The 23,332-nt window shown below is 41.4% G+C and overlaps 1 protein-coding gene across 1 annotated transcript in view; it reads left to right on the forward strand.

Annotated features, from left to right (window-relative positions):
• The window catches only part of LOC124289962 (ras GTPase-activating protein 1-like), a 71,568-nt gene that overhangs the window by 37,306 nt on the left and 10,930 nt on the right, over window positions 1-23,332 (forward strand). Inside the window, exons 12-15 of the mRNA XM_046726631.1 lie at window positions 19,843-19,916; window positions 20,410-20,497; window positions 21,371-21,597; window positions 22,916-22,992. Of these exons, the coding sequence (XP_046582587.1) occupies window positions 19,843-19,916; window positions 20,410-20,497; window positions 21,371-21,597; window positions 22,916-22,992 (466 nt within the window). The remainder of the gene's footprint in view (window positions 1-19,842; window positions 19,917-20,409; window positions 20,498-21,370; window positions 21,598-22,915; window positions 22,993-23,332) is intronic.

Genomic DNA, 23,332 nt, shown 5'->3' on the forward strand with positions numbered 1-23,332 from the left:
TGGGATTTGACACCCGCTCAGTGTGTTGATAGGTGGGCTGGTGGTGTGCAGATAGGGGATTTCATAATCCCTATTCTGCGGATTTAGTTCGGATATTGGAGTTACTATAACCTCGTTTTGGTTGAGAGCCTTATGACCTCCACCATTGCCGGGTACTCCATGGCTATTTCCACGCTTCACACCTCGCTCGATGGTGCTCTGCCTAGGCAGCATCCTCTCGCATAACGCCGTCGTAGCTGGCATGAACAGGGTTCGACCGCCTTCGTCGGCGACCCAGCCCACCTTAAAATTGCCACTTATTCACAATTGGCTGTCTGGCCCTAATTTTTCAAGTATATCGCTCTCTCACTTCACTTGTTGGCGTGGAAGACGACTTTACTTTTGTTGTGAACTCTGGTAGAAGGGTCGGGTACATCCATGCGATTCCCACTGACCTGACACTGACAGTATTTTATACTGATCATGTCCGTATTCGACTCGGATACCTACCACTCTCAGTGCGATATTGCTTTCCGTGACTGCTCATATCGCACTTCCACCCTTTAACCAGCCTTCCGCACCGGGACCAATCTTTGATTGCTCACCCGTGCCTGTCACTAAACGAAAGCGAACAACAGGGATCCGTACGGGTACCCATGTGAGCTGTTTGGTGGCGGGAAGACAGGGGAGTCTGCTAGCAAGCGCACTTTATCTTGTTGGCTTGTTTCCGTAATTGTATGGTTACAATGATAAGGTTTACCTCCCCCCGAGGGGTTGAAGGCAGACTGGGTAGGGCAGATGCCGCTTTGTTGGCATTACACAGCAGCACTGCTCAATGAAGAGATCGGTTCTGTCGCTCTTTGGAGCCAGCAGAACGCCTTCCTTCTGCATTACCAACTTGACACGCATTCTAAGGATCGTGCTCGGTTCGGTCTTTCGGTTCTCTCCAGTGGAGAGTGACCTGCCACCCTAACCAAGTTAGTAACTGGTCATAGGTATCGGTTCTGTGTTCAATGTCGATATATTTCATATCACTACATCGTATTAGCCTTACCATCCTTTCAGATTGGGTCGGGTTTGGGTGTACATACGTCCCTTCGCCCCTTCAAGAGGGCGGGTCCGTTTTGAACGCTTTAACCAGTCATATGCTATTAACCCGTCTTGCGGCGGAATTGGGTACTGAACCCCCACGGGCACTGTTTGGTATGCCTCTCTTGATGTCTTCGTGTTGAGCAGATCCCCGGGCTGTTAGCTCAGGTCTCGCCTGATGTCTATCGATGCCCTGGCCAAGAGGCCGCTGAGTGTGACGAAGCTGCCGATCACCTCGACGCCGAGGTTACCTTGTACACCAGGGAGCCCTGCATTGTCAGGCCACCCCATGTGTTGGGGATCGGGTTCAACTCGAACCAACCGACCGAAAGCACTTACACATACATACATGTGTATGTATGGGTATTTATATAGTGCTATAATGATATGTTTGACTATACGCTCATTGCGCTTTGGAGATTACTTGGGGAAACCTGATTTATCAGGCTACTCCCTACGATGCATCTCGATCGGGTTCGGTCCTAGAACAGCTGAGCTTCGCTCTGGCGGATTCTCTGAACCTCCGTGGGTAGCCGACCCAGGCTTCGCACTGGTAGGGCGCAGATTCCCGACTCGTAGTTCAGGTCTCGGCTCCGGTAGTTCAGGTCTCGGCCTGATGTCTATCGATGTATTGACCTAGATGCCATCGAAAGTGTGCCGGTGTGACTGTCACCACCGCCCGAGGTCTGTCTGAGTGCTTGTGAAACCTTGATTGTCAGGCTTCTCACATGTGCCTCGGAATCGGGTTCAGGCTCGCAGACAGTGGACAAGTCGATTTGAGCTTCGGCTCATTTCGCTACTTTGAACTTACCACTAAGTAGGTTCGTCCCTGAGGGCAAGTGCGAGATAGAATCGCGGCTGTGTTGCCTCAGGTGTTGTCCATGTCGACTACCCGAACCGTTGGAGTTCGCCTCCCAGAGGGAAGCCTGCTTCCAGCACGGCATCCGGGACAAGGCCTCACACTCTCCCTTAAGTCTGCTGTTCATTCCCCTTCACAGCTCAACGCTGTATGCTCAACTCGGCGCATCTCTCAGTGCTGCTGAGGGAGCTGGTGGAAAGGGGAGAGAGCGCCGGTGGAATTTTTTCGTCGGCAACTCTGGGAGGCATCTGACGGGGGCAACTCTCATCTGGCTAGGGACTGCATTGTAGCTGTGCCAGTCAAATGATGAGGGCGGTTATGGGCATATATGCCCGGGACAGTTTCGAGGAATACGGAAGTCTGTTGAGCTTCGTTACTTCCTCAGGTGCCCAGGCATCGCAAACGCTAAGTTGCCGACTGCTGGGTTACTATATTCTGCCGCGAACACCGGTGAGCCTGACACACTCCAGTGTCGGCCTCCCGGAGACAGCGACAATAATTCGCGCTCCAGATCCAGTCTTTGCTGGGCTAGTAACCAGTGTGGTGGTTTCCAATGGTCAGGAATATGTGGCGTTTGACTCACTTATTTCATAGTTGCCATTATAAACGGAATGTTCAGACCCATTCTCATCTGGAGAGCTGAACAAGTTTATAGAGGTACTGTCCTTCAAGATGGAGACACCGCTACCGGTGATCTCATCTGCCGAGACAGGGATTACGCACGCCAATCGACCTCGAGGTCGCTGCACTTCCTTGTTCCATTGCACCCTGATTTCAAGATTTACCTTCGGGTTTCTTGTTTGACGGGATGTGCTACCAGTTTCGTGTGCTCTCCTTAGGCTACATTACGTGCCAAGGGTGTTCACCAAATTGAGGTTTATTACAGCTCAGATAGCCAGATCGCGAGTGCGGTGTTGTCACCCGCATATTGCTTACTGACTCATCGTGGTTTCAGATAACTGTTGAGTCTGGGGTCCTCACCATCAGTTACTAAACTGGGCGGAATTGTCAACCTCACGCAGTCAGATGGACAGACGCCAAGCGTCTCTCCGAGGGTCCCCACCCTGGAGACACCGCCGCTTCAGTCCAGCCAGATAGGCAAGCCCTCTTCCAAACAGGGGTGCTTTCGAGCATTAGTTTGCAGTACTTATTAGCTCGACTCCTGGGTTATTGGCTTTGTAGCGTTTAATTTTTAAGCTTTCCTACCCTTATACCTCTGCATGCGCTTGTCTGGCTGGGGCTATATTAGGGTTGGGAGTTGTTTCGGCATGTCCCCATACATTCCTTCCATTGTAATGGTTGGGGAGTGGGGTTTTATGTCATTGATATTGAGCCAATATTGACATATAAGCTTGGGCTCTCTAATTCCGCCCGTCTGATTGACATCAGCGGTCAGGTGGCTCGATGTTTTCTATTTCCTCGTGATCGGTTGTAGATTTCACTCCACCACGGGTTTAGTTGTTGCCAGACAGAATGCCACTCCCGTCTCAAATATCTTTGGGAGTCTGTCATATGCTTATATGTACCCCAAGGAGGACTTCTTCTGAAAAGAATTATACAAACCTGTAGAGGTTATGAATTCTTTGAAGAAAGTCCTCCTTGGGTATCTGACCACCGCCTCCCCATTCTGTCTGACACGTTCAGCATGAAAAGTGAGGTACGAGGTAGACGGCGAGAGTTACCTGCTCTTGGCTGTGTTGGTCCGGTGGGGCCCTGTAGGGGTGGTCTCACAAGACAAAACAAGTTTTTTGTTTTGTAAATATTTTATTAAAAATATAGTTACAACTGTTGTAGGATTTAAAATGGATATTTTAATGCTTATATGTACCCCAAGGAGGACTTTCTTCAAAGAATTCATAACCTCTACAGGTTTGTATAAATTTTTGTGATTCATGCATTTGTGTCACTGAACATTTGATACATTCTGTAAGCAGTGTTGAAATAAGAGGGGTTCAGTCCTATAGTATTTGAATCTAGGGATTCAGCATTTATCATTGGGGCAATCACCAGTAGTGGAGCAGATAAATACAAAAATTACCCAAAATAGTTCACTTAATTATGCAAGCATACAATTTGGCACATACATTCTCAAAGGACCACTCTTTCATAAAAGGGCGTTAGCCACGCAAAATTCCAAAATGGCTGCCTCTTTTTTCAATATGTGCCAAGTGGTAATCGGATCATAACTAAGAGGCAGACTGACTGAACAAAATGCTGCCTATGTCAAAAAGAAAAGAAAAATGAAAATCTGACTTCACCTCCTACACATCATGTTCCAGAACATGATGCCTACACCACGATTGCCACAAATGTGCCTCTGTTTCACGAGATGTCTGAAATGCCACTTACCTTTGACCCATCAAGGCTGGATGAAGGTGGTGGCATAGAGGCAACATTGAGAACGATTATGGCAAAATACCACATAAGTTGTAGACTCATGTTTAACAACACAAAGCTGGAACGTGCTAGAAAACGGCATTGTGATGTTCAAAGCGAGTCAGATAAAAGGCAAGCTAAACACCGTCGGGCAAGTCATGATTGTGAAGCTTGCGTATTGTGTGATAGCATAGCTCCTAAATCAGATGTGCAACAGATCATGACTATGAATCTGAACAACAGACTGCACAACACTTAATGATGGTAAACTTTTAGCTAAACTGAGTGGTGCAGATGCCATTGCACAGGAGCTAAAGTATCTTCGCAAATGTCTGACTGCCCTTTACAATAGGGAAACTACTCACCTCAGAAGTCTAGAGAAAACCTCCCGTCAGAGTGAAGCTGAACCAGATGTCTATCCACTAGTACTATCAGAACTAGTGAACTACATGGTAGAAACCAGTCTTAGTTCAAGGGGCCCTGCCATCTTCCCTCTGGCAGTAATATCCCATCTCTACACACAACGTCTGGAGCAGCTAAAGTACTGTCGGAAATGCTAGAAAAATGCTTTTTAGCCTTAGTATCTTTATAAAGGTGATAAATGTACTATGTTGTCAATATATCAAGTCGCCTATTGTCTACCTAATTTTTATTTCAATCGATTTAACATTCCCATGCATTTAAAGGGCAGTTTACAGGAGAGAATTTGGTACCAAAACAGCAACTTAAGATTTTTTCAGAGTTCAACAACAGAAATCTGAAATAGTCTTTACATTTATGCTAATAATACAGGCGGTGTAAAAATATGAATTAACGTTTATCCTAAACAAATAAATGTTGAATGTTTGTGTTACTTTACTAAAGTATCGTTTTCTTTATTGAAGAAATATTAATATAAATGTTAAGTCTTGATAAATAAGTTTCCCGTCATGCATGCACATCTTTATCACAGCGTCCACTATGGCCAACGATTTGCAGTCGATTGTTGCAAAGGTTTATAGGTTTTTACTGCTTAAAAAAGACAGGTAAACCTTTCATTAGTTTAGAAAGGGTTTATTACAGAACTTGTAGAGCTGTTGGCATGTCTTACCAACAAGTTTACAATATTGTAAACAAATCAGACAAGACAGGGACCGTCTCAAATGCAAAACCGGGACGTAAAACCATCCTTGACAACTTTGACAAGAGAGTGCTTAGACGGGCGGTCTACAAACTTTATGAGAAGAAAAATATATATATTCTAAAGAAGCTACACCAGTGACTTCGTTAAATCTTTGGCCAATGTTCACAACTAGATTAAACTGACCGAATTACATCCATATGTTTTCAATGAAATATACTGTTGACATGCAAAACATTTATTAAAACGTTGCACATTTCTACAATCAGTCGATAAGATAACACAAGTGATAGGATTCTTTTCAATGTACAGTAATTCGTATGTTTATTTCAAAACAAACACACATACACAAATGATCCCTTACATAACTGATAATGTATACTATAATGCACATATTCAACATTTTGCAGAAAACATCTATTGAGATGACCCTCAGCGAAAGCGTGTGCTCAGGTGTCAATTTCACCTGTCGATACCGTGCATGCTGATGACGTAACACAGGCAGTTAATGTTTGTTTCAAATAACGTCCAACTACCCCTTATTTTTCTAAGTTTTTGGTATTTTCATCAGTAAAAACACATTTTAGAGCATGTCTCAAAATTTATTCCCTCGGTCTACATTAGGTAGATGTTTCTTGAAGTGATATTTGTTATTTAAGTAATTTTTCCTTATCCTGACTCATGCTTATTGCTTGTCTTCTTCTTCTTGCGAACCTAGTGGAACACTTGTATCTCCCAATTGAAGTTCCCTTCAATAAAAAATCACTCATTAGTACCCACCACGAGTTACCTCCCTTCCGCAAGCGCGGGAACGAGGGCGCCACCTGAACCCATGTGCCTCACTCTCTCCTTCTTCGCCCAGTGAGCAAGACGTGAGAGCACCTGTGTCTCCCTGCACACTATATCCTTTATTTATATTTAGTTTGTTACCTCTTATATTCATCTATAGAGGTGTAACTAGTATCATTATTCAACATGCATTGATAATTATTCGTGTTTCTGCTGCTTGATTCACGGTTCGCCATGTTTGCTCAGCAGTTTGCGTTAATAAAAATCTGCACTGTTTGTAAATTACGTTACTCTGCTACCGATCCACATTTAAAATGCCCTAGTTGCATTACTCCATGTTCTATTGTTTCTCGTTGTAAATTATGTATTAATTTACCAATTTCTGCCTTTGATAAATATTTATGTTCCGTTTTGAGACGGAAGGCAGATAAATCTCGAAACAATCTTCAGTCATGGCTAATAGATCGAGTCAGATATATCCTGAGTTACCTTCGGGATAAGCGTGGGGCGCAGTCCGCTATATCCTAGAAGCGACCTGCTTCCCAGGACGTTCCTTCATCACAGTCTAAGACTAGAAGAGCTTCCACGTCGTCTCAACGTACGCTCCGAACCCCCAGGTCTACAGCCTCGTCAAAGGGAAATCCACGAAGGCTACTAAAAAAACAAACTTTGCTTCTGATATTCAGAATTATATTAATATGATGATGACATTTCGATTATCATTCCAGATGTATGTCATAAGAAGTGACCAGTATCGGCTACCGTCACTTCAGCGGATCAACATGCAATCAGAGATGCCTACGCTGACGCCGGAGATTATAACTGAGGGTCCCGTCACTATCACAGAGAGGACACCCTCAACGCCAGCGCAGACCATCCCAGACGACCTGGTCAACCAAATCATGAGGCTGATGGAAGACCGTTACGGCTTACAGAGGCCTCAGAGCCACGGGCCTCAGAGCCCACCCCATACTAAGTCATACAGGGCCTTAGAGCCCGCTTTGGCTTCAGCGTGCCAGGGCCTTTGAGCCCACAGACGCCCTCCAGCGAAGAAGGGCAACCCAGCCCGTAGCGAACACTTCGCTAAGGAAGTCCCAGGCCGCCTCCGCGAAGGAGCTAGAGCCTCACTAGTTGCGCGAGGGATATCGCGAGAGAAGGAGCGCTTCGCCCGAGCCTACACCCTGTAGAACACAGAGGTCGCTTATGAAGCAAGCTCATATATTGAGTTAGCGGAGCGCCGCCCGAGCCCACACCCTGTAGAACACAGAGGTCGTTCGCGAAGCAAGCGCTCATATATTGATCGGACTCTGATTCGATACTTTCGCGAAGGTCGCGAAGGTCGCGAAGGCTAAGTGGCTCCAAGTCTACTTCACCCAGAAGATCTAGAAGCGTTACTTCGAGATCTTCGCGAAGTCCCCGGCGTTTGCCGAGGAAGTCTCCTTCAAGGTCTCCATATACTAGCCACTCCTCATATATAGCCACTCGTCAGTCCGTTCAAGACATCGCATGAGTTGTCTATCAACTGTAAGCCATATGCCGTCTACAAGCCTACGCGAAGACAATTGCACAGGCTATTTACAACACAGAACGTCGCTGTATTAATTTATCAACAGATGAAGAGCCTAATTAAGGATCTTCAAGCCGACTACCTACTACGATACGATTATCTACATGCGTGACCATTACGCAGATCTGCAGACAATTCAATAACGAAATTGAACAGCAGCCTTGTTACAGCGAGTAAAACTCATAATCGTCAACGATTTCCTGAGAAGAAATATGTACAACAAGTTCAGCTTTAACAGTCTACAAGCTGACAACTTGCAAGGTTTATTGAACCTTATATAAGGAAGTCGGAATTATCTTCAAGACTGAAGTTACTTTCACGACAGCCAGGAAAATAACCTACCCAGCATTAATATTACAGAGCGAGGTATTTCGCGCCGGGAGGTTTCGTGGGTTTACCATCAACCCTCGAAACACGTGGTCACTCGGGTAACTTCGGGAAGCTACGGTGAAGACCGACGTTTGTTCTAATATCAACGACGGCACTATATTATACAAGGTTCCTTTTCCTGCTACACCGGTGACATCACAGCGCGGGTACTCTACAGAATCAAAATGCCTTGTTCTGATTGGACCGAGATGGACAACGCCCTACGCAGAGGTCGATCATAGTTCTCAGTTCAACACATAGGTTGCAAGTGACAACAATATATCAGTGAACGAGCTCCATACAGAGATATTCACTCAAATTATCAAGGAAATAGGAACTACACTAATAGACCTATTTACCACTCGATTCAACAAACAACTGACAACATTCGTATCGCCAGTTCCAGACCCACTAGCATTGGCAACAGACGCACTAAGCATATCGTGGGAAGGACTCAACGCGTACGCTTTTCCGCCACCAGCGTTAATCTCACAAGTTTACTCAAAATCAGTCAAAAGCAGAGCCTCCATCTGAATTTGGTCACGGCCTACTGACCAGCGAGAACGTGGTTTCCAACTCTTATTCAAGAAATCGGACAACCAATACTACATCTTACAGAGTGCTCGAATCTGTTAATACGTCCGCACACAAACAAGCGCATACGGAAAGCCAGATATATTCCAACTTCACGTGCATGGATTGTATCAAAGGCGTCTGAATAACAAGTTATTCAGCCAGAGCGCAAAGCAGTCTAGCTTGCCCTGCATAACTCAACTGGCAACTTATAACGATGACAAATGGCACAGTTTGTCAATTATGCTGCAAAGGAAGGATTTACAGCTAGATATGCTACTCATCCTCAAGTGGCGGACTACTTATGTTATCTACGTCAGACTAAGATTTTATAAGGCTCAACTTGTCCACCTATCTTGCAGCAATAGCTCTATCATAACTGAGAACGGGCGTCAAGTTAACCTAACCCAGTTACTCGCCTTGCTACGAGCTTTCCGATTGGAGGATTAAAACGGAAGTTTCACGCTCCAACTTGGGATCTGAATATAGTGCTCCAACACCTCACAAGTGAGGTTTATGAACACGCTTTGATGATATACTTGGACCCCATGATACGATGAATCTATCACGATGGCCAGTAAGAGCACTGAAAATATATCTCCACCGAGCCAAACAGGAGGGAAAAATGCAAGAGATTTATTTCCTCTATCAAGCTACGCAGACGGAAGTCTCACGTACTACTATCTCCTTTTGGATCAGAACTGTCATACTACGTGCCTACAAGACTGCAGGACTCGACCCTCCATGAGCTTCTAATCCTCATGATATTAGAGCGCTAACATCTACAATTGCTCTACACAAATGCTATTGAAATAATGGAGGGTTATTTCTGGAGATCCGATATGGTGTTTGCCAACCACTATCTGAGAGATATCACCACCGAGGACGTCTCAGGTATCCACCAATTCGATCCCATGGTCCTCGCACAACAGTTGACAGTTCCTCAGAGAAGATAAGTCAATCTTACAGATTTCTACTTATCTTATAACAGTACTAAATAGCTACATGCTATATATATTTTGCTTAAGTTCTTTTATTATCTTAAGCTCAGTACTATGGTTATTATATCATACAATATATAAGCTAACAACTCTACGGAGTTTGTTATTATATATTTAGCTTAAGTTAATCATATCTTAAGCTCAGTACTATGGTTACATTATAAATGTATTAGCTAACAAACTCTACAGAGTTTTTTTGCTATTATATATGTAGCTTAAGTTCATTATATCTTAAACACAGTACTATACTCATATCATAAAAATATATTAGCTAACAAACTCTACGGAGTTTTTGCTATTATATATGTAGCATAAGTTTATTCATATCTTAAGCTCAGTACTATGTTTATATCATATAAGTATATTAGCTAACAAACTCTAAAGAGTTTTTGGCTATTATATATTTAGCTTAAGTTTCATCATATCTTAAGCATTATGGTTACATTATAACATGTATTAGCTAACAAACTCTACGGAGTTTTTGCTATTATATATGTAGCTTCAGTTTATTCATATCTTAAGCTTAGTACTATGTTTACTTCATAAAAGTATATTAGCTGATAAACTCTAAGGAGTTTTTGCTATTATATATTTAGCTTAAGTTTAATCATATCTTAAGCTCAGTACTATGTTTATATCATAAAAGTATTTTAGCTAACAAACTCTAAGGAGTTTATGCTATCATATTAACAAGCTTAAGTCTATTAGTCTTAAGCATTGTATTAATATTATTTTTCCTTATCCTGACTCATGCTCTTTTGCTTGTCTTCTTCTTCTTGAACTTAGTGGAAACACTTGTATCTCCCTAATTGAAGCTCCCTTCAATGTAAAATCACTAATTAGTACTCACCACGAGTTACCCCCTTTCCACAAGCTCGGGAAACGAGGGCGCCACCTTCACCCATGTGCCTCACTCTCTCCTCATATACTGAGCCCAACATTTGAATTTACAGGGAAATCCAAAGTGTTATGTGGGGAGGATGGGAGGGCTTACCTCATGACTCAGGATAAGTATAAAATATCAATTTTACTCTAAAAATTACATATTTTTCCTTATCCTGACTCATGCTCTTTTGCTTGTAGAATCCTACGGAACGGAGGTGGGAGTAATAGAATACTTTGGATTTTAATAATTAGTGATTTGATCTGTGATGATTGTAATAACCCTATGGGAACTTCATGAAGGCACTGAACTGATGAATTCCTGCTGCTAACTTATCAGCTGCCATATAAAGGTTATTACAATGTACTTATTATGATAAAGTATATATAACATTAATACAATGCTTAAGACTGATAGACTTAAATTTGTTAATATGCTAGTATAAACTCCTTAGAGTTTGTTAGCTAAAATACTTTAAGATATAAACATAGTACTAAGCTTAAGATATGATTAAACTTAAGCTAATTATATAATAGCAAAACTCTTTAGAGTTTGTTAGTTAATATACTTATATGATATAGATATAATGCTGAGCTTAAGATATGAATAAGCTTTGGTTACATATATAATAGCCGAACTCTGTAGAGTTTGTTAGCTAATATATTTTTATAATATGAATATAATACTGTGCTTAAGATATAATTAACTTAAGCTACATATATAATAGCAAAACTCTGTAGAGTTTGTTAGCTAATATATTTTTACAATATGAGTATAGTACTGTACTTAAGATATAATTAACTTAAGCTACATATATAATAGCAAAACTCTGTAGAGTTTGTTAGCTAATATATTTTTACAATATGAGTATAGTACTGTGCTTAAAATATAATTAACTTAAGCTACATATATAATAGCAAAACTCTGTAGAGTTTGTTAGCTAATATATTTTTACAATATGAGTATAGTACTGTACTTAAGATATAATTAACTTAAGCTACATATACAATAGCAAAACTCTGTAGAGTTTGTTAGCTAATATATTTTTACAATATGAGTATAGTACTGTGCTTAAATTATAATTAACTTAAGCTACATATATAATAGCAAAATTCTGTAGAGTTTGTTAGCTAATATATATTTTATAATATGAGTATAGTACTGTGCTTAAGATATAATTAACTTAAGCTACATATACAATAGCCAAAACTCTGTAGAGTTTATTAGCTAATAGATTTATAATGTAACTATAGTACTAAGCTTAAGATAAATTTAGACTTAAGCTAAATGTATATAGTAAAAACTCCTTAGAGTTTATTAACTAATATACTTTTATGTTATAAACATAGTACTGAGCTTAAGATATGATTAAACTTAAGCTATATATATAATAGCAAAACTCCGTCGAGTTTTGTTAGGTAATACATTTTATAATGTAACCATACTGCTTAAGATATGATGAAACTTAAGCTAATTGTATAATAGCAAAAAAACTCTTTAGAGTTTGTTAGCTAAAATACTTATATGATATAAACCTAGTATTGAGCTTATGAAGGAAAACTTAAGCTACATATATAATAGCAAAAACTCCGTAGAGTTTGTTAGCTAATACATGTTATAATGTAACCATAAAGCTTAAAATATGATGAAACTTAAGCCAAATATATAATAGCAAAACCTCTTTTAGAGTTTTGATAGCTAATATACCTATATGATATAAACATAGTACTGCTTAAGATATGAATAAGCTTAAGTTACATATATAATAGCAAAAACTCTGTAGAGTTTGTTAGCTAATACATGTTATAATGTAACCATAAAGCTTAAAATATGATGAAACTTAAGCCAAATATATAATACCAAAACCTCTTTTAGAGTTTTGATAGCTAATATACCTATATGATATAACATAGTACTGCTTAAGATATGAATAAGCTTAAGTTACATATATAATAGCAAAAACTCTGTAGAGTTTGTTAGCTAATACATGTTATAATATAACCATATTGCTTAGAATATGATGACACTTAAGCCAAATAGTAAAAACTCTTTAGAGTTTGTTAGCTAATATACTTATATGATATAAACGTATTACTAAGCTTAAGATATGAATAAGTTTAAGCTACCTATATAATAGCAAAACTCCGTGAGAGTTTGATAGCTAATATATTTTTATAATATGAGTATAGTACTATGCTTAAGATATAAATAACTTAAGCTACGTATATAATAGCCAAAAACTCTGTAGAGTTTGTTAGCTAATGCATTATCATGTTACCATAGTACTACTCTTAAGATATGATTAACTTAAGGTAAATATATAATAACAAACTCTGTAGAGTTGTTAACTTATATATTGTATGATGTAATAATCATAGTACTGTGATGATAAAAGGAACTTAAGCAAATTATATATAGCATGTAGCTATTTAGTACTGTTATAAGATAAGTAGAAATCTGTAAGATTGACTTATCTTCTCCGAGGAACTGTCCATTGTTGTGCGAGGACCATGGGATCGAATTGGTGGATACCTGAGACGTCCTCGGTGGTGATATCTCTCAGATAATGGTTGGCAACCACCATATCGGATCTCCAGAAATAAACCCTCCATTATTCCAAAAAACATTTGTGTAAATCAATTGTAGAAGTTAACGTTCTAATATCATGAGTATTAAGCTCATGGAGGGTCGGATTGGGTCCATCCGTCTTGTATGCACATAGTATGACAGTTCTGATCCAACGGAGATATAGTACGTGAGACTTCATTCTGCCTAAGTTGAAGATAGAGGAAATAATCTGTTGCATTTTCCCTTCCTGTTTGGTTCGGTGGAGATAAATTTACAGTGCTCTTGCTGGCCATCGTGATAGAATCATCGTATCATGGAGCCCAAGTATGTTATCCAGGCGTGTTCATAAACCTCACTTGTGAGGTGTTGGAGTACTATATTCAGATCCCCAAGTTGGAGCGTGAATTTCCGTTTTAATTCTCCAATCAGAAGCTTAAGTAGGTTTACTAACCATCCAGTTGTGTTAGTAGCTTGATGATTAAATTCAACTGTAGTCTGAGACGCTGTGGGTTTAGATCAACTTGTATCCCATCGTCTAGGTAATTCGCTGCGAGGTTCTTGACGATGTAGGTGCACAACCAGGTGTGTCTGTCCTCGTTGAACTTTATGTAAATTCGCCTGACTGCCGTGCTCTCGTCCCTAACTTGACAGGGGAGGCCTCTAACCTGAAGAAAGCAGCCCAATCATGAAGGTTCAGGTTAACTGGACTGTAAGGAGGCTTGCTCGCTCACTGATATATAGTTGTCACTTGTGACGTAAGTCTTGAACTGTGAATTAAGATCGACCTCTGCGTGGGTCGTTGTCCATCATGGTCCAATCAGAACAAGGCATTTTGATTCTGTAGAATACCCGCTGTGATGTCACCGGTGTAGCAGGAAAAACCTTGTATAAAATCTTGCCGTCGTTGATATTAGCATAATCGTCGGTCTTCACCGTAGCTTCCGGTTACCCGAGTGACCACGCGTTTTTGAGGGTTAATGGTAAACGCGCGAAACCTTCGGCGCGAAATACCTCGCTCTGTAATATTAATGCTGGGTAGGTTATTTTCCTGGCTGTCGTGAAAGTAACTTCAGTTTGAATCTAATTCTGACTTCCTTATATAAAGGTACAATAACCTTGCAAGTTGTCAGCTTGTAGACTGTATACATGAATGTATCGTCCTAATTGTAGAATTAAAGCTGAACTTGTTGTACATATTTCTTCTCAGAAAAGTTGACGATTATGAGTTATACTCGCTGTAACAAGGCTGCTGTTCAATTTCAATATTAAATTGTCTGCAGATATGCGTAATGGTCACGCATGTAGATAATCGTATCGTCGTCCGGGATTGCATATTCTAGCCATCTATACGGAACAGTTGATTTCTGTGAAGATCTATGAAACGTCGTTGACTAATTAATACAGTGACGTTCTGTGTTGTAAATAGCCTGTGCAATTGTCTTCGCGTAGGCTTATAGATGGCATCTGGCATACAGTTGATAGACAACTTATGCGATGTCTTGAACGGACTGACGAGTAGCTATATATGACGAGTGGCTAGTATATGGAGACCTTGGAGGAGACTTCCTCGGTGAACTCTGGAGACTTCGCGAAGCCGGTGCCTTTCTGCGGTGTTAATGGAGGGGTCCACAGGAATATCATCCGACATCAGTGTAGAGGCATCAGGCTGCATGGTGATCTCTGCTGATGTCATTGTAGCTGTCACCGGTCGCTTCTTATGTCGGGGATGATGATCGGCTGATCATCGTAGACGTCCAGGTCTGCGGCTGGAACAATCTCGGTTGAGAAAGTCCTAGTAGACTTCGTTGATTTCCCCTCAGATGTCAACGCTTGATAGCTTCACGAAGCTCTTGTGTAGTCCCTCGATGTCCTTCTAGATGATGATGATCTGGATTCAGGTGTCCTTCCTGAATGCCTTCGCGAAGCTTCCTCTGCGTCCGGTCCGGGGGAACGACGATATGACCTTCGCGAAGGCTTCCGTGATGTCTGATGGTCCGAGTCCACATCTAGGGATGAAACCGAAGAAGGTGATGATCTATCCCGTCGCGAAGGCTGTACATCTAGGTCCTTCGTCAAGGTGGTCCGTGACTTCCTTCGCGAAGGTGACATCGTCCTGGCTGCTACGTTGACGGGGGGTGCCTCTGGGATTATAATGGAGGGTTTATTTCTGGAGATCCGATATGGTGGTTGCCAACCATTATCTGAGAGATATCACCACCGAGGACGTCTCAGGTATCCACCAATTCGATCCCATGGTCCTCGCACAACAATTGACAGTTCCTCGGAGAAGATAAGTCAATCTTACAGATTTCTACTTATCTTATAACAGTACTAAATAGCTACATGCTATATATAATTTGCTTAAGTTCCTTTTATCATCACAGTACTATGATTATTACATCATACAATATATAAGTTAACAACTCTACAGAGTTTGTTATTATATATTTACCTTAAGTTAATCATATCTTAAGAGTAGTACTATGGTAACATGATAATGCATTAGCTAACAAACTCTACAGAGTTTTTGGCTATTATATACGTAGCTTAAGTTATTTATATCTTAAGCATAGTACTATACTCATATTATAAAAATATATTAGCTATCAAACTCTACGGAGTTTTGCTATTATATAGGTAGCTTAAACTTATTCATATCTTAAGCTTAGTAATACGTTTATATCATAAAGTATTTTAGCTAACAAACTCTAAGGAGTTTATACTAGCATATTAACAAATTTAAGTCTATCAGTCTTAAGCATTGTATTAATGTTATATATACTTTATCATAATAAGTACATTGTAATAACCTTTATATGGCAGCTGATAAGTTAGCAGCAGGAATTCATCAGTTCAGTGCCTTCATGAAGTTCCCATAGGGTTATTACAATCATCACAGATCAAATCACTAATTATTAAAATCCAAAGTATTCTATTACTCCCACCTCCGTTCCGTAGGATTCTACAAGCAAAAGAGCATGAGTCAGGATAAGGAAAAATATGTAATTTTTAGAGTAAAATTGATATTTTATACTTATCCTGACTCATGAGGTCAGCCCTCCCATCCTCCCCACATAACACTTTGGATTTCCCTGTAAATTCAAATGTTGGGCTCAGTATATGAGATATGGGATAATTATTACTCTAAAAATTACATATATATACTTTTATCATAATAAGTAAATTGTAATAACCTTTATATGGCAGCTGATAAGTTACAGCAGGAATTCTTCAGTTCAGTGCCTTTATGAAGTTCCCATAGGGTTATTACAATCATATCAGTTCAAATCACTAATTAGTAAAATCCAAAGTATATATAATCCCACCTCCTAATCCGTAGGATTCTACAAGCAATAAGCATGAGTCAGGATAAGGAAAAATATGAAATTTTTAGAGTAAAATTAATATTTTATACTTATCCTGACTCATGAGGTAAGCCCTCCCATCCTCCCCACTTAACACTTTGGATTTCCCTGAAAATTCAAATGTTGGGCTCAGTATATGAGGAGAGAGTGAGGCACATGGGTTCAGGTGGCGCCCTCGTTTCCCTCGCTTGTGGAAGGGAGGTAACTCGTGGTGGGTACTAATGAGTGATTTTTTATTGAAGGGAACTTCAATTGGGAGATACAAGTGTTCCACTAGGTTCGCAAGAAGAAGAAGACAAGCAATAAGCATGAGTCAGGATAAGTATAAAATATTAATTTTACTCTAAAAATTTCATACTGTAATACCTCTGAATTTTAAATATAAGTCAAAAAGCATTTTTCTAGCATTTCCGACAGTACTTTAGGAATTGATTCACCTTGTGTGAACAAAACCAGGCTAAAAGAGAAGTTGTTAATGGAAATACCCGAGCTATAAGCTCATACAAAGGGAAAAAGTGTTCTTTTAGCACTACAAAACGATGTTGCTCTAGCCCCTGTCTCTCTTGTTTTGGCCAGAGCTGCAAAGATATTGAGAAAACACATTCTGGACCACCAGTCCAAATTCGATGGTACATTTCGCGAAGGATGCATCAAAGATGCCATACCTGCAAGTCTTCTCCAGTTCGTTGGTATGGTGGAACATGGGGCAGACATTAAGTCTCAGCTTGGGTTTGGCTCATCCACGTCAGACCAGGCTATTGCTCAGCTCCTTTAGTACAACTGCTTCTCAAAACAGAAATAACAAGCAACTACCCATCGACATTCTAAGGATAGGGAAACTCCCTTCCAGTGTACCTGGGTATGGTAATCTATGCCAAAACCAGGAAGAGAAGCCTCGTAGAAATACTTCATGATCATGGCATGAGCATTTCGTATGACAGGGTGCTGGAGATATCAGCCCAACTTGGAGATGTCACAGTTAGCAAGTATGTGGAGGAGGGTGTGGTCTGTCCACCTGTTCTCAGAAAGGGTTTGTTGACCACTGCGATCATGAACAACATTGACCACAACTCTTCTGCAACCACTGCTACTACCTCTTTCCATGGTACCAGTATCTCTGTCTTTCAGCATCCTGCTACAGACAACCATGGGGAAGAGTGTCAACCAGTAAAATTCGGGCCAGAGAGGGCAAAATCTGTTCCTGAACTACTAGTACCTGATTCCTTTACAAATATCCCTCCTGCTTCATTGAAGTCAGAGAACCCAACACCGCCATGTGGTACAGTGCCAATGCCAACCACAGACCTGCTCAGACCACAAATGGCCCTGGAGTTTGAGTGGCTGGAGAAGGTCTTTATCACTGAAGAGATAGATGAAGCTGTTAACCTCACATGGTCAGCTCATCATGCATTTCAGAAATGAAGCCCAGAGTTTAAAGTGAGTATCACTTCTTTGCTGCCACTTCCCAGGGACGAGGCTCACTCTGTAGCTACAGTGAAGCACGTTCATCTCCTGTCAGATCAGGGAGCGGGACCTGCAGGAGTTCTTTCAGCATGAAAATCAATCATTCCCTGCATCTCTAAGTGATGGTGGAAAGATTTATAGCTGTCAAAAGTCCCAACTGACTTCAATACTTGAGATACATCACGCCTCCAGACCAAGAGCCAGAGGCAGATGACAACATCATTGATGTTTCAGCTTTGATCCATGCACTGCCACCGAAAAGGTCTAAGACATGCTGACTATGCTTTCTGCCAACTATTAGTGCATATGCCAGTACATACAAGACAACACCTGTTGTCTTTGATATGTACAGTCCATTAAGTCTGAAAGCAGACACAAGGTTCAAAAGAGGACAAGGAGTGAGACGCAACGTGACAGGAAAGAATAGCATTCCTTCAAACTGGCACAACTTTCTGAGGCACAATGGCAACAAATCGGAGCTGTTTCACTTCCTGGCTGACAGGATTGTCCAGATGTCTGCACCAAACTTGGTTATTGTGACCAAGGGACACCAAGCACTTGGCACACACAAAGTGAGTCTGACTGAACTGGACGAATGTTCTCATGAGGAGGCAGACAGCCGCATCTTTGTTCATGCCAGATATGCTGCAACCCAAGGGAGCAAATCCATCATAATCAAAGCCAATGGCACAGATGTCCTTGTGATTGGCCTGAGTATGTTCCCAACACTGCAAAGCATGGGTCTGCAGCAGCTGTGGCTCTTATTTGGCCAAGGTCAGAGCCTTCGATGGATTGGCATTCACAACCTGCACAACTCTGTTGGTCAAGAGAAGGCCAAAGGCATGTTGTTCTTCCATGCTTTTACAGGTTGTGATGTGGTGCCAGCTTTAAGGAATAAAGGGAAAAAACAGCTTGACAAACATGGGACATTTTCCCAGAGGCAACACCAGTATTTGCCAGACTGAGCCAGCATCGACCAACCATTGAGGATGATGAGACCCTAGAGAAGTTTGTGGTTCTCATGTATGACAGGTCTAGCACTGTAGATGGTGTGGATGAAGCTAGACTCGACTTATTTGCCAGAAAGCAGAGACCATATGAAGCCATTCCTCCATCCAGAACAGCTAATTCAACACGCTAAACGTGCAGCATATCAGGCAGGTTGTGTGTGGGCTCAGGCAATTCTGCGCCAGCCGGAAGCAGAGAGTCCAGCTGACTTGGGATGGGAAGAATGGAAAACCTTCTGGACAGCCAACTCTCCCACTGCAAAGAGTTGTGAACAGCTCACTAAGTGTGTCTGCAAGCCTGGCTGTCGTGGCAGGTGCAAATGCTACCGGTTTGGTCTCACATGCACAGCCTTGTGCAGTTGCAAATGTGAAGTGTAGTTTCTCTGTTATTCTGGGTGCAGTGGTTAGTTCAGTTACAATTTCGACTGTTTCTTGCTAAAACTGCCATTTGATTTATATATTGTTTTGGTATTGTAATAAAAACAACTTCATTTGGTCAAAAAATTGAAATAAGTTGTTTTACTTGAAGTAGTTACAACTTACAATGTAATTATTAGTTAAACGGCGGCCATCTTGAAAATGGTAGCCATTTTGGATTTTTGCGTGGCTAATGCCCTTTCTTGAAAGTGTGGACTCCAATGAACATTTGTGCCAAATTTCATGCTTGCATGTTTAAGTGAACTATTTTTGCACTTATCTGCTCCACTACAGGATGCACTCACTTGCTTAGCTACAAACACTGATAACATTTCTGTGATATATCCCTTCTTTGTTCTGTTTGGGAAATGACAGCTAATTTACACCCTAGCTTTAACTGTTGTTGGCCGTTTCAGCGATCAAGACCAAAGGACTTGATAGAGCTGCAGTACAGCTGTTTGTATCCTGTCCACGACAGCTTCTTTGGAAGGTAAGTCAAGATTTATCTGGGCAATATAAAGACTAATTCTCTGAGCAAATGTCAGTGTAAATTGCGGTGGCTGAGTGGGTTAGACGGCTGACTTTGAGTGCTGACGATTAGGTGCCTGACTCTGAGGGTGTGGGGTCAAACCCTGGATGGGACTTAACAAAAGTACAAGAATCTCTACTTGACTGAGAAAGTGTAATTCCAAAATATAACATGTTACATTTGACCACAAAATGGCATTGTGTATTCATGAAAATGCTCAAATTAGAATTACAATGACCCACTATCATGGGTGCGACTAATGTTTCCTAGCCGATGTCAGTTGTATTTCATTGATAACAGGAAGAAAGGGAATATCATAACTGTATCGACCACAGCAACATTGAAGTGTCACTGAATAGCCAAAGTGACGGGTGGTGAGGCTCAGTGACTGGGTTGATCTCAGTGCTGTTTTTGACAAGTTACAAATTCCACTTTTCTTTTGTTTTATTTTCAGACCATACTGTTTCCAGCTGGTGTCCAACTACAACAATAACCATGTACAGACCTGTTACCTTTGTGCTGATAGCGGGGATGTCGCACAGGTGTGTAGTTGTTGTCACTGGCCCCAGCAGATATACGACTTCTATACAGTTGTGACAGTGACAGATGTATGTCAATGTCCTTAATACTTGAGTCGCAGAATCTTTAAGATAGAGTAATCTATGGGACCACTAATTTAAGTTTAGTTGACACATGTCATCATGTCCCAATTGCATACATTGATGCTCATGCAGTTGATCACTGGATTGTCTGGTCCACACTTGAAAATTTACAGACCGAAGCCATATAGATGGAATATTTGCTGAGTTTGTTACACAACAATCGATCAAACAAAAGTCATACAATATGGCAGCCCTACTTTAAGTTGACAGTGTTGAAAAGAAAGAAAGGGGTGTGATTGTGTGTTTAAGGTTTGTTCTGTTGTGTTCTGGATCAAGGGACCTGCTGAATCTGTATTGTTACTAACCTGAACCATGTTAAACCCGACTTCTTGGCCTCCTCCTGTCCTTGTAACATGGACTGCCTCCGTGGTGTAGTGGTTAGAGCGTCCGCCCGGAGAGTGGAAGGTCGCGGGTTTGATCCTCGACCACGTCTTTCCAAAAGACGTTAAAATATGGTACTTGTTGGTCCCTGTCTGGCACTCGGCATTAATGGGTACAACAAGGACTGGTCGGCTCGGAGTCAGTATAATGTGTCTGAGTGGGGTATTCATGCTTCACTGCGGCATGGTATCTCAGTGGGCTAGCACTATAAAACCAGCTTCAGTCTGGGCTAGTACAAGCAGCCGCACATACACACGCATGCATGTCGTCATATGAGCGAAATATTCTCAAGCACGACTTTAGACCCAATTTCACCTCACCTCACCTCACCTTGTTACATGGATTAATTTGGAGACTTATTTTCATACACAGAAATGGATCCATGCTCTTAAGCCCTACTGTAACAATACACCTCTAAAGCGTCAGAGGAGCCTGAAGGAGCTACACAGTCTGTCAATCATCATATACGAAGCTCATAAACTCCACAACAAGTATCTTAACCACCCGTATGCCGTGGTCAGTCTGAACGAGGTGAAGGTCGGCAGGACAGAGGTCGGCGAGTCAACTAATCCTGTCTGGGAGCAAGAAATTGATCTGGAGTAAGTGAATGTGCTTGATTACATATTCATCATCAGCCCATGATAGCCTGTCTCATAGACTCCAGAGCATATATTTGATAAAATCTTCTTCATCCATTCTAATCCGTATCCAATTCTCAGGCCTAACAGCCTATACACTTTCTAGTAGCAGTCTATATTCATCATATTTTTAAAGTTATCAGTCAGTAATCACCTCCAGCAGCCTATATTTATCCCATTCTATATGTGTGGATATTTGCTAATACCACCAAGATCTGTACTGGAAGGGAGCCTGTGAAGATCCGGGTTAGAATTGATCTTCAGTAACACATTCTTGTTGTAAGAAGTGACTAACGGGATCGGGTGGTCACGCTCGCTGACTTGGTTGACACGTCATCGTATATCAGTTGTATAGATCGATGCTCATGCTGTTGATCCCTGGATTGTCTGGTCCAGACTCGATTATTTGCAGACATATAGCTGGAATATCGCTGAGTGTTCCGTAAAACTAAACTCACTCACCCACTGTACTCAAGGTGGCTCCTCGTGCAACACACATCCTGCCCATTTTATCAATACCCGATCAGGAGAACAGAAAATTACACAGGGAAGGGAACAAGTACCATGGCAACCAAGATTGAAAAACCCCATTGTGTTTTGTCTCCTGTTTGACTCCCATGCACATTTTCCAAGTCCATCCTCAATTCTTCCAATGAGAGTACAGTGGAAGCCCTATAAACCGGCAGCCCTCCAATCCGGCATGCTCTCCATACCGGCACTAGAATTTGGTCCCGACAGAAACTAGTTAATTCATGATCATATACACGCCCACTCATCTGGCGTCAGTCTATTCCGTATTTCGGCACAACAAAGATGACTATCAACACGAAAAAGGGAAAAGTTCTCTTTACCGGCACGCCCTTTATACTGGCATTTTTTGCTGGTCCCAACGAATGCCGGTTTAGAGGGCTTCCACTGTAGATGGTATTTTACGTTGAGTAAAGTTCTTATTCTGATTGTTGTTCAGGCATCCACTACATATCCTCGTCACGATATGGCTGAAATATTGCCGATGTGACGTTAAATTTTAACTCACTCACTCACTCACTACATATCCAGACTTTATCCACATTCATTACTATACCGTTTCAGGTAGAAAGAGAAACAAATGGATGAATCATGTTAAATCATTGTGTGCTCCTGCATGTCTCCCATGGTTACGTAGCAGAAATATGTCTGCAGCATAACACAACGTTAAATCTTGAAGTCTCCATTTGGAGCGCTTGTGAAACGTGAGTGCGTTCTCTGTGTACATATGGCATTCTTGTTGTATTTTCAGCGATATTCCGAATGATATCGAAACATTTTCTGTGACACTGTATAACAAGGTGAAGAGGGCAAAAGAAACAAAAGTTGGTGAGTATGGTTATCTCCGTACATCACATATATAGGTTTCACTGTACATGCGGCATAGAGCCCAGGTCACAAATCAGGTGAAGTATGCATTCCTTGGATGGGTGACCGTGTCTGTCAGCTTGACTCCTGAGAGTTTCTAGGACTTCAGTCCTGCCCCATAACAAGGCACAAGTGACACATGTATCTCACCCTAGGCAAGTGAGTTTATTCAAAAATTGCCTCTGTTCACCCAGCAGTGAATGGGTACCTGATAGTATAAGTCTGGATATGGATAATGGATATGACTGTTAACCTTCTAGCGGGTTATCCGGGGTAATAATCTGTTATCACCTTGAGCATG

This window comes from Haliotis rubra, unplaced genomic scaffold, assembly GCF_003918875.1.
Source record: "Haliotis rubra isolate DU_JTF1 unplaced genomic scaffold, ASM391887v1 Scf112, whole genome shotgun sequence".
Lineage (NCBI taxonomy): Eukaryota > Metazoa > Mollusca > Gastropoda > Lepetellida > Haliotidae > Haliotis > Haliotis rubra.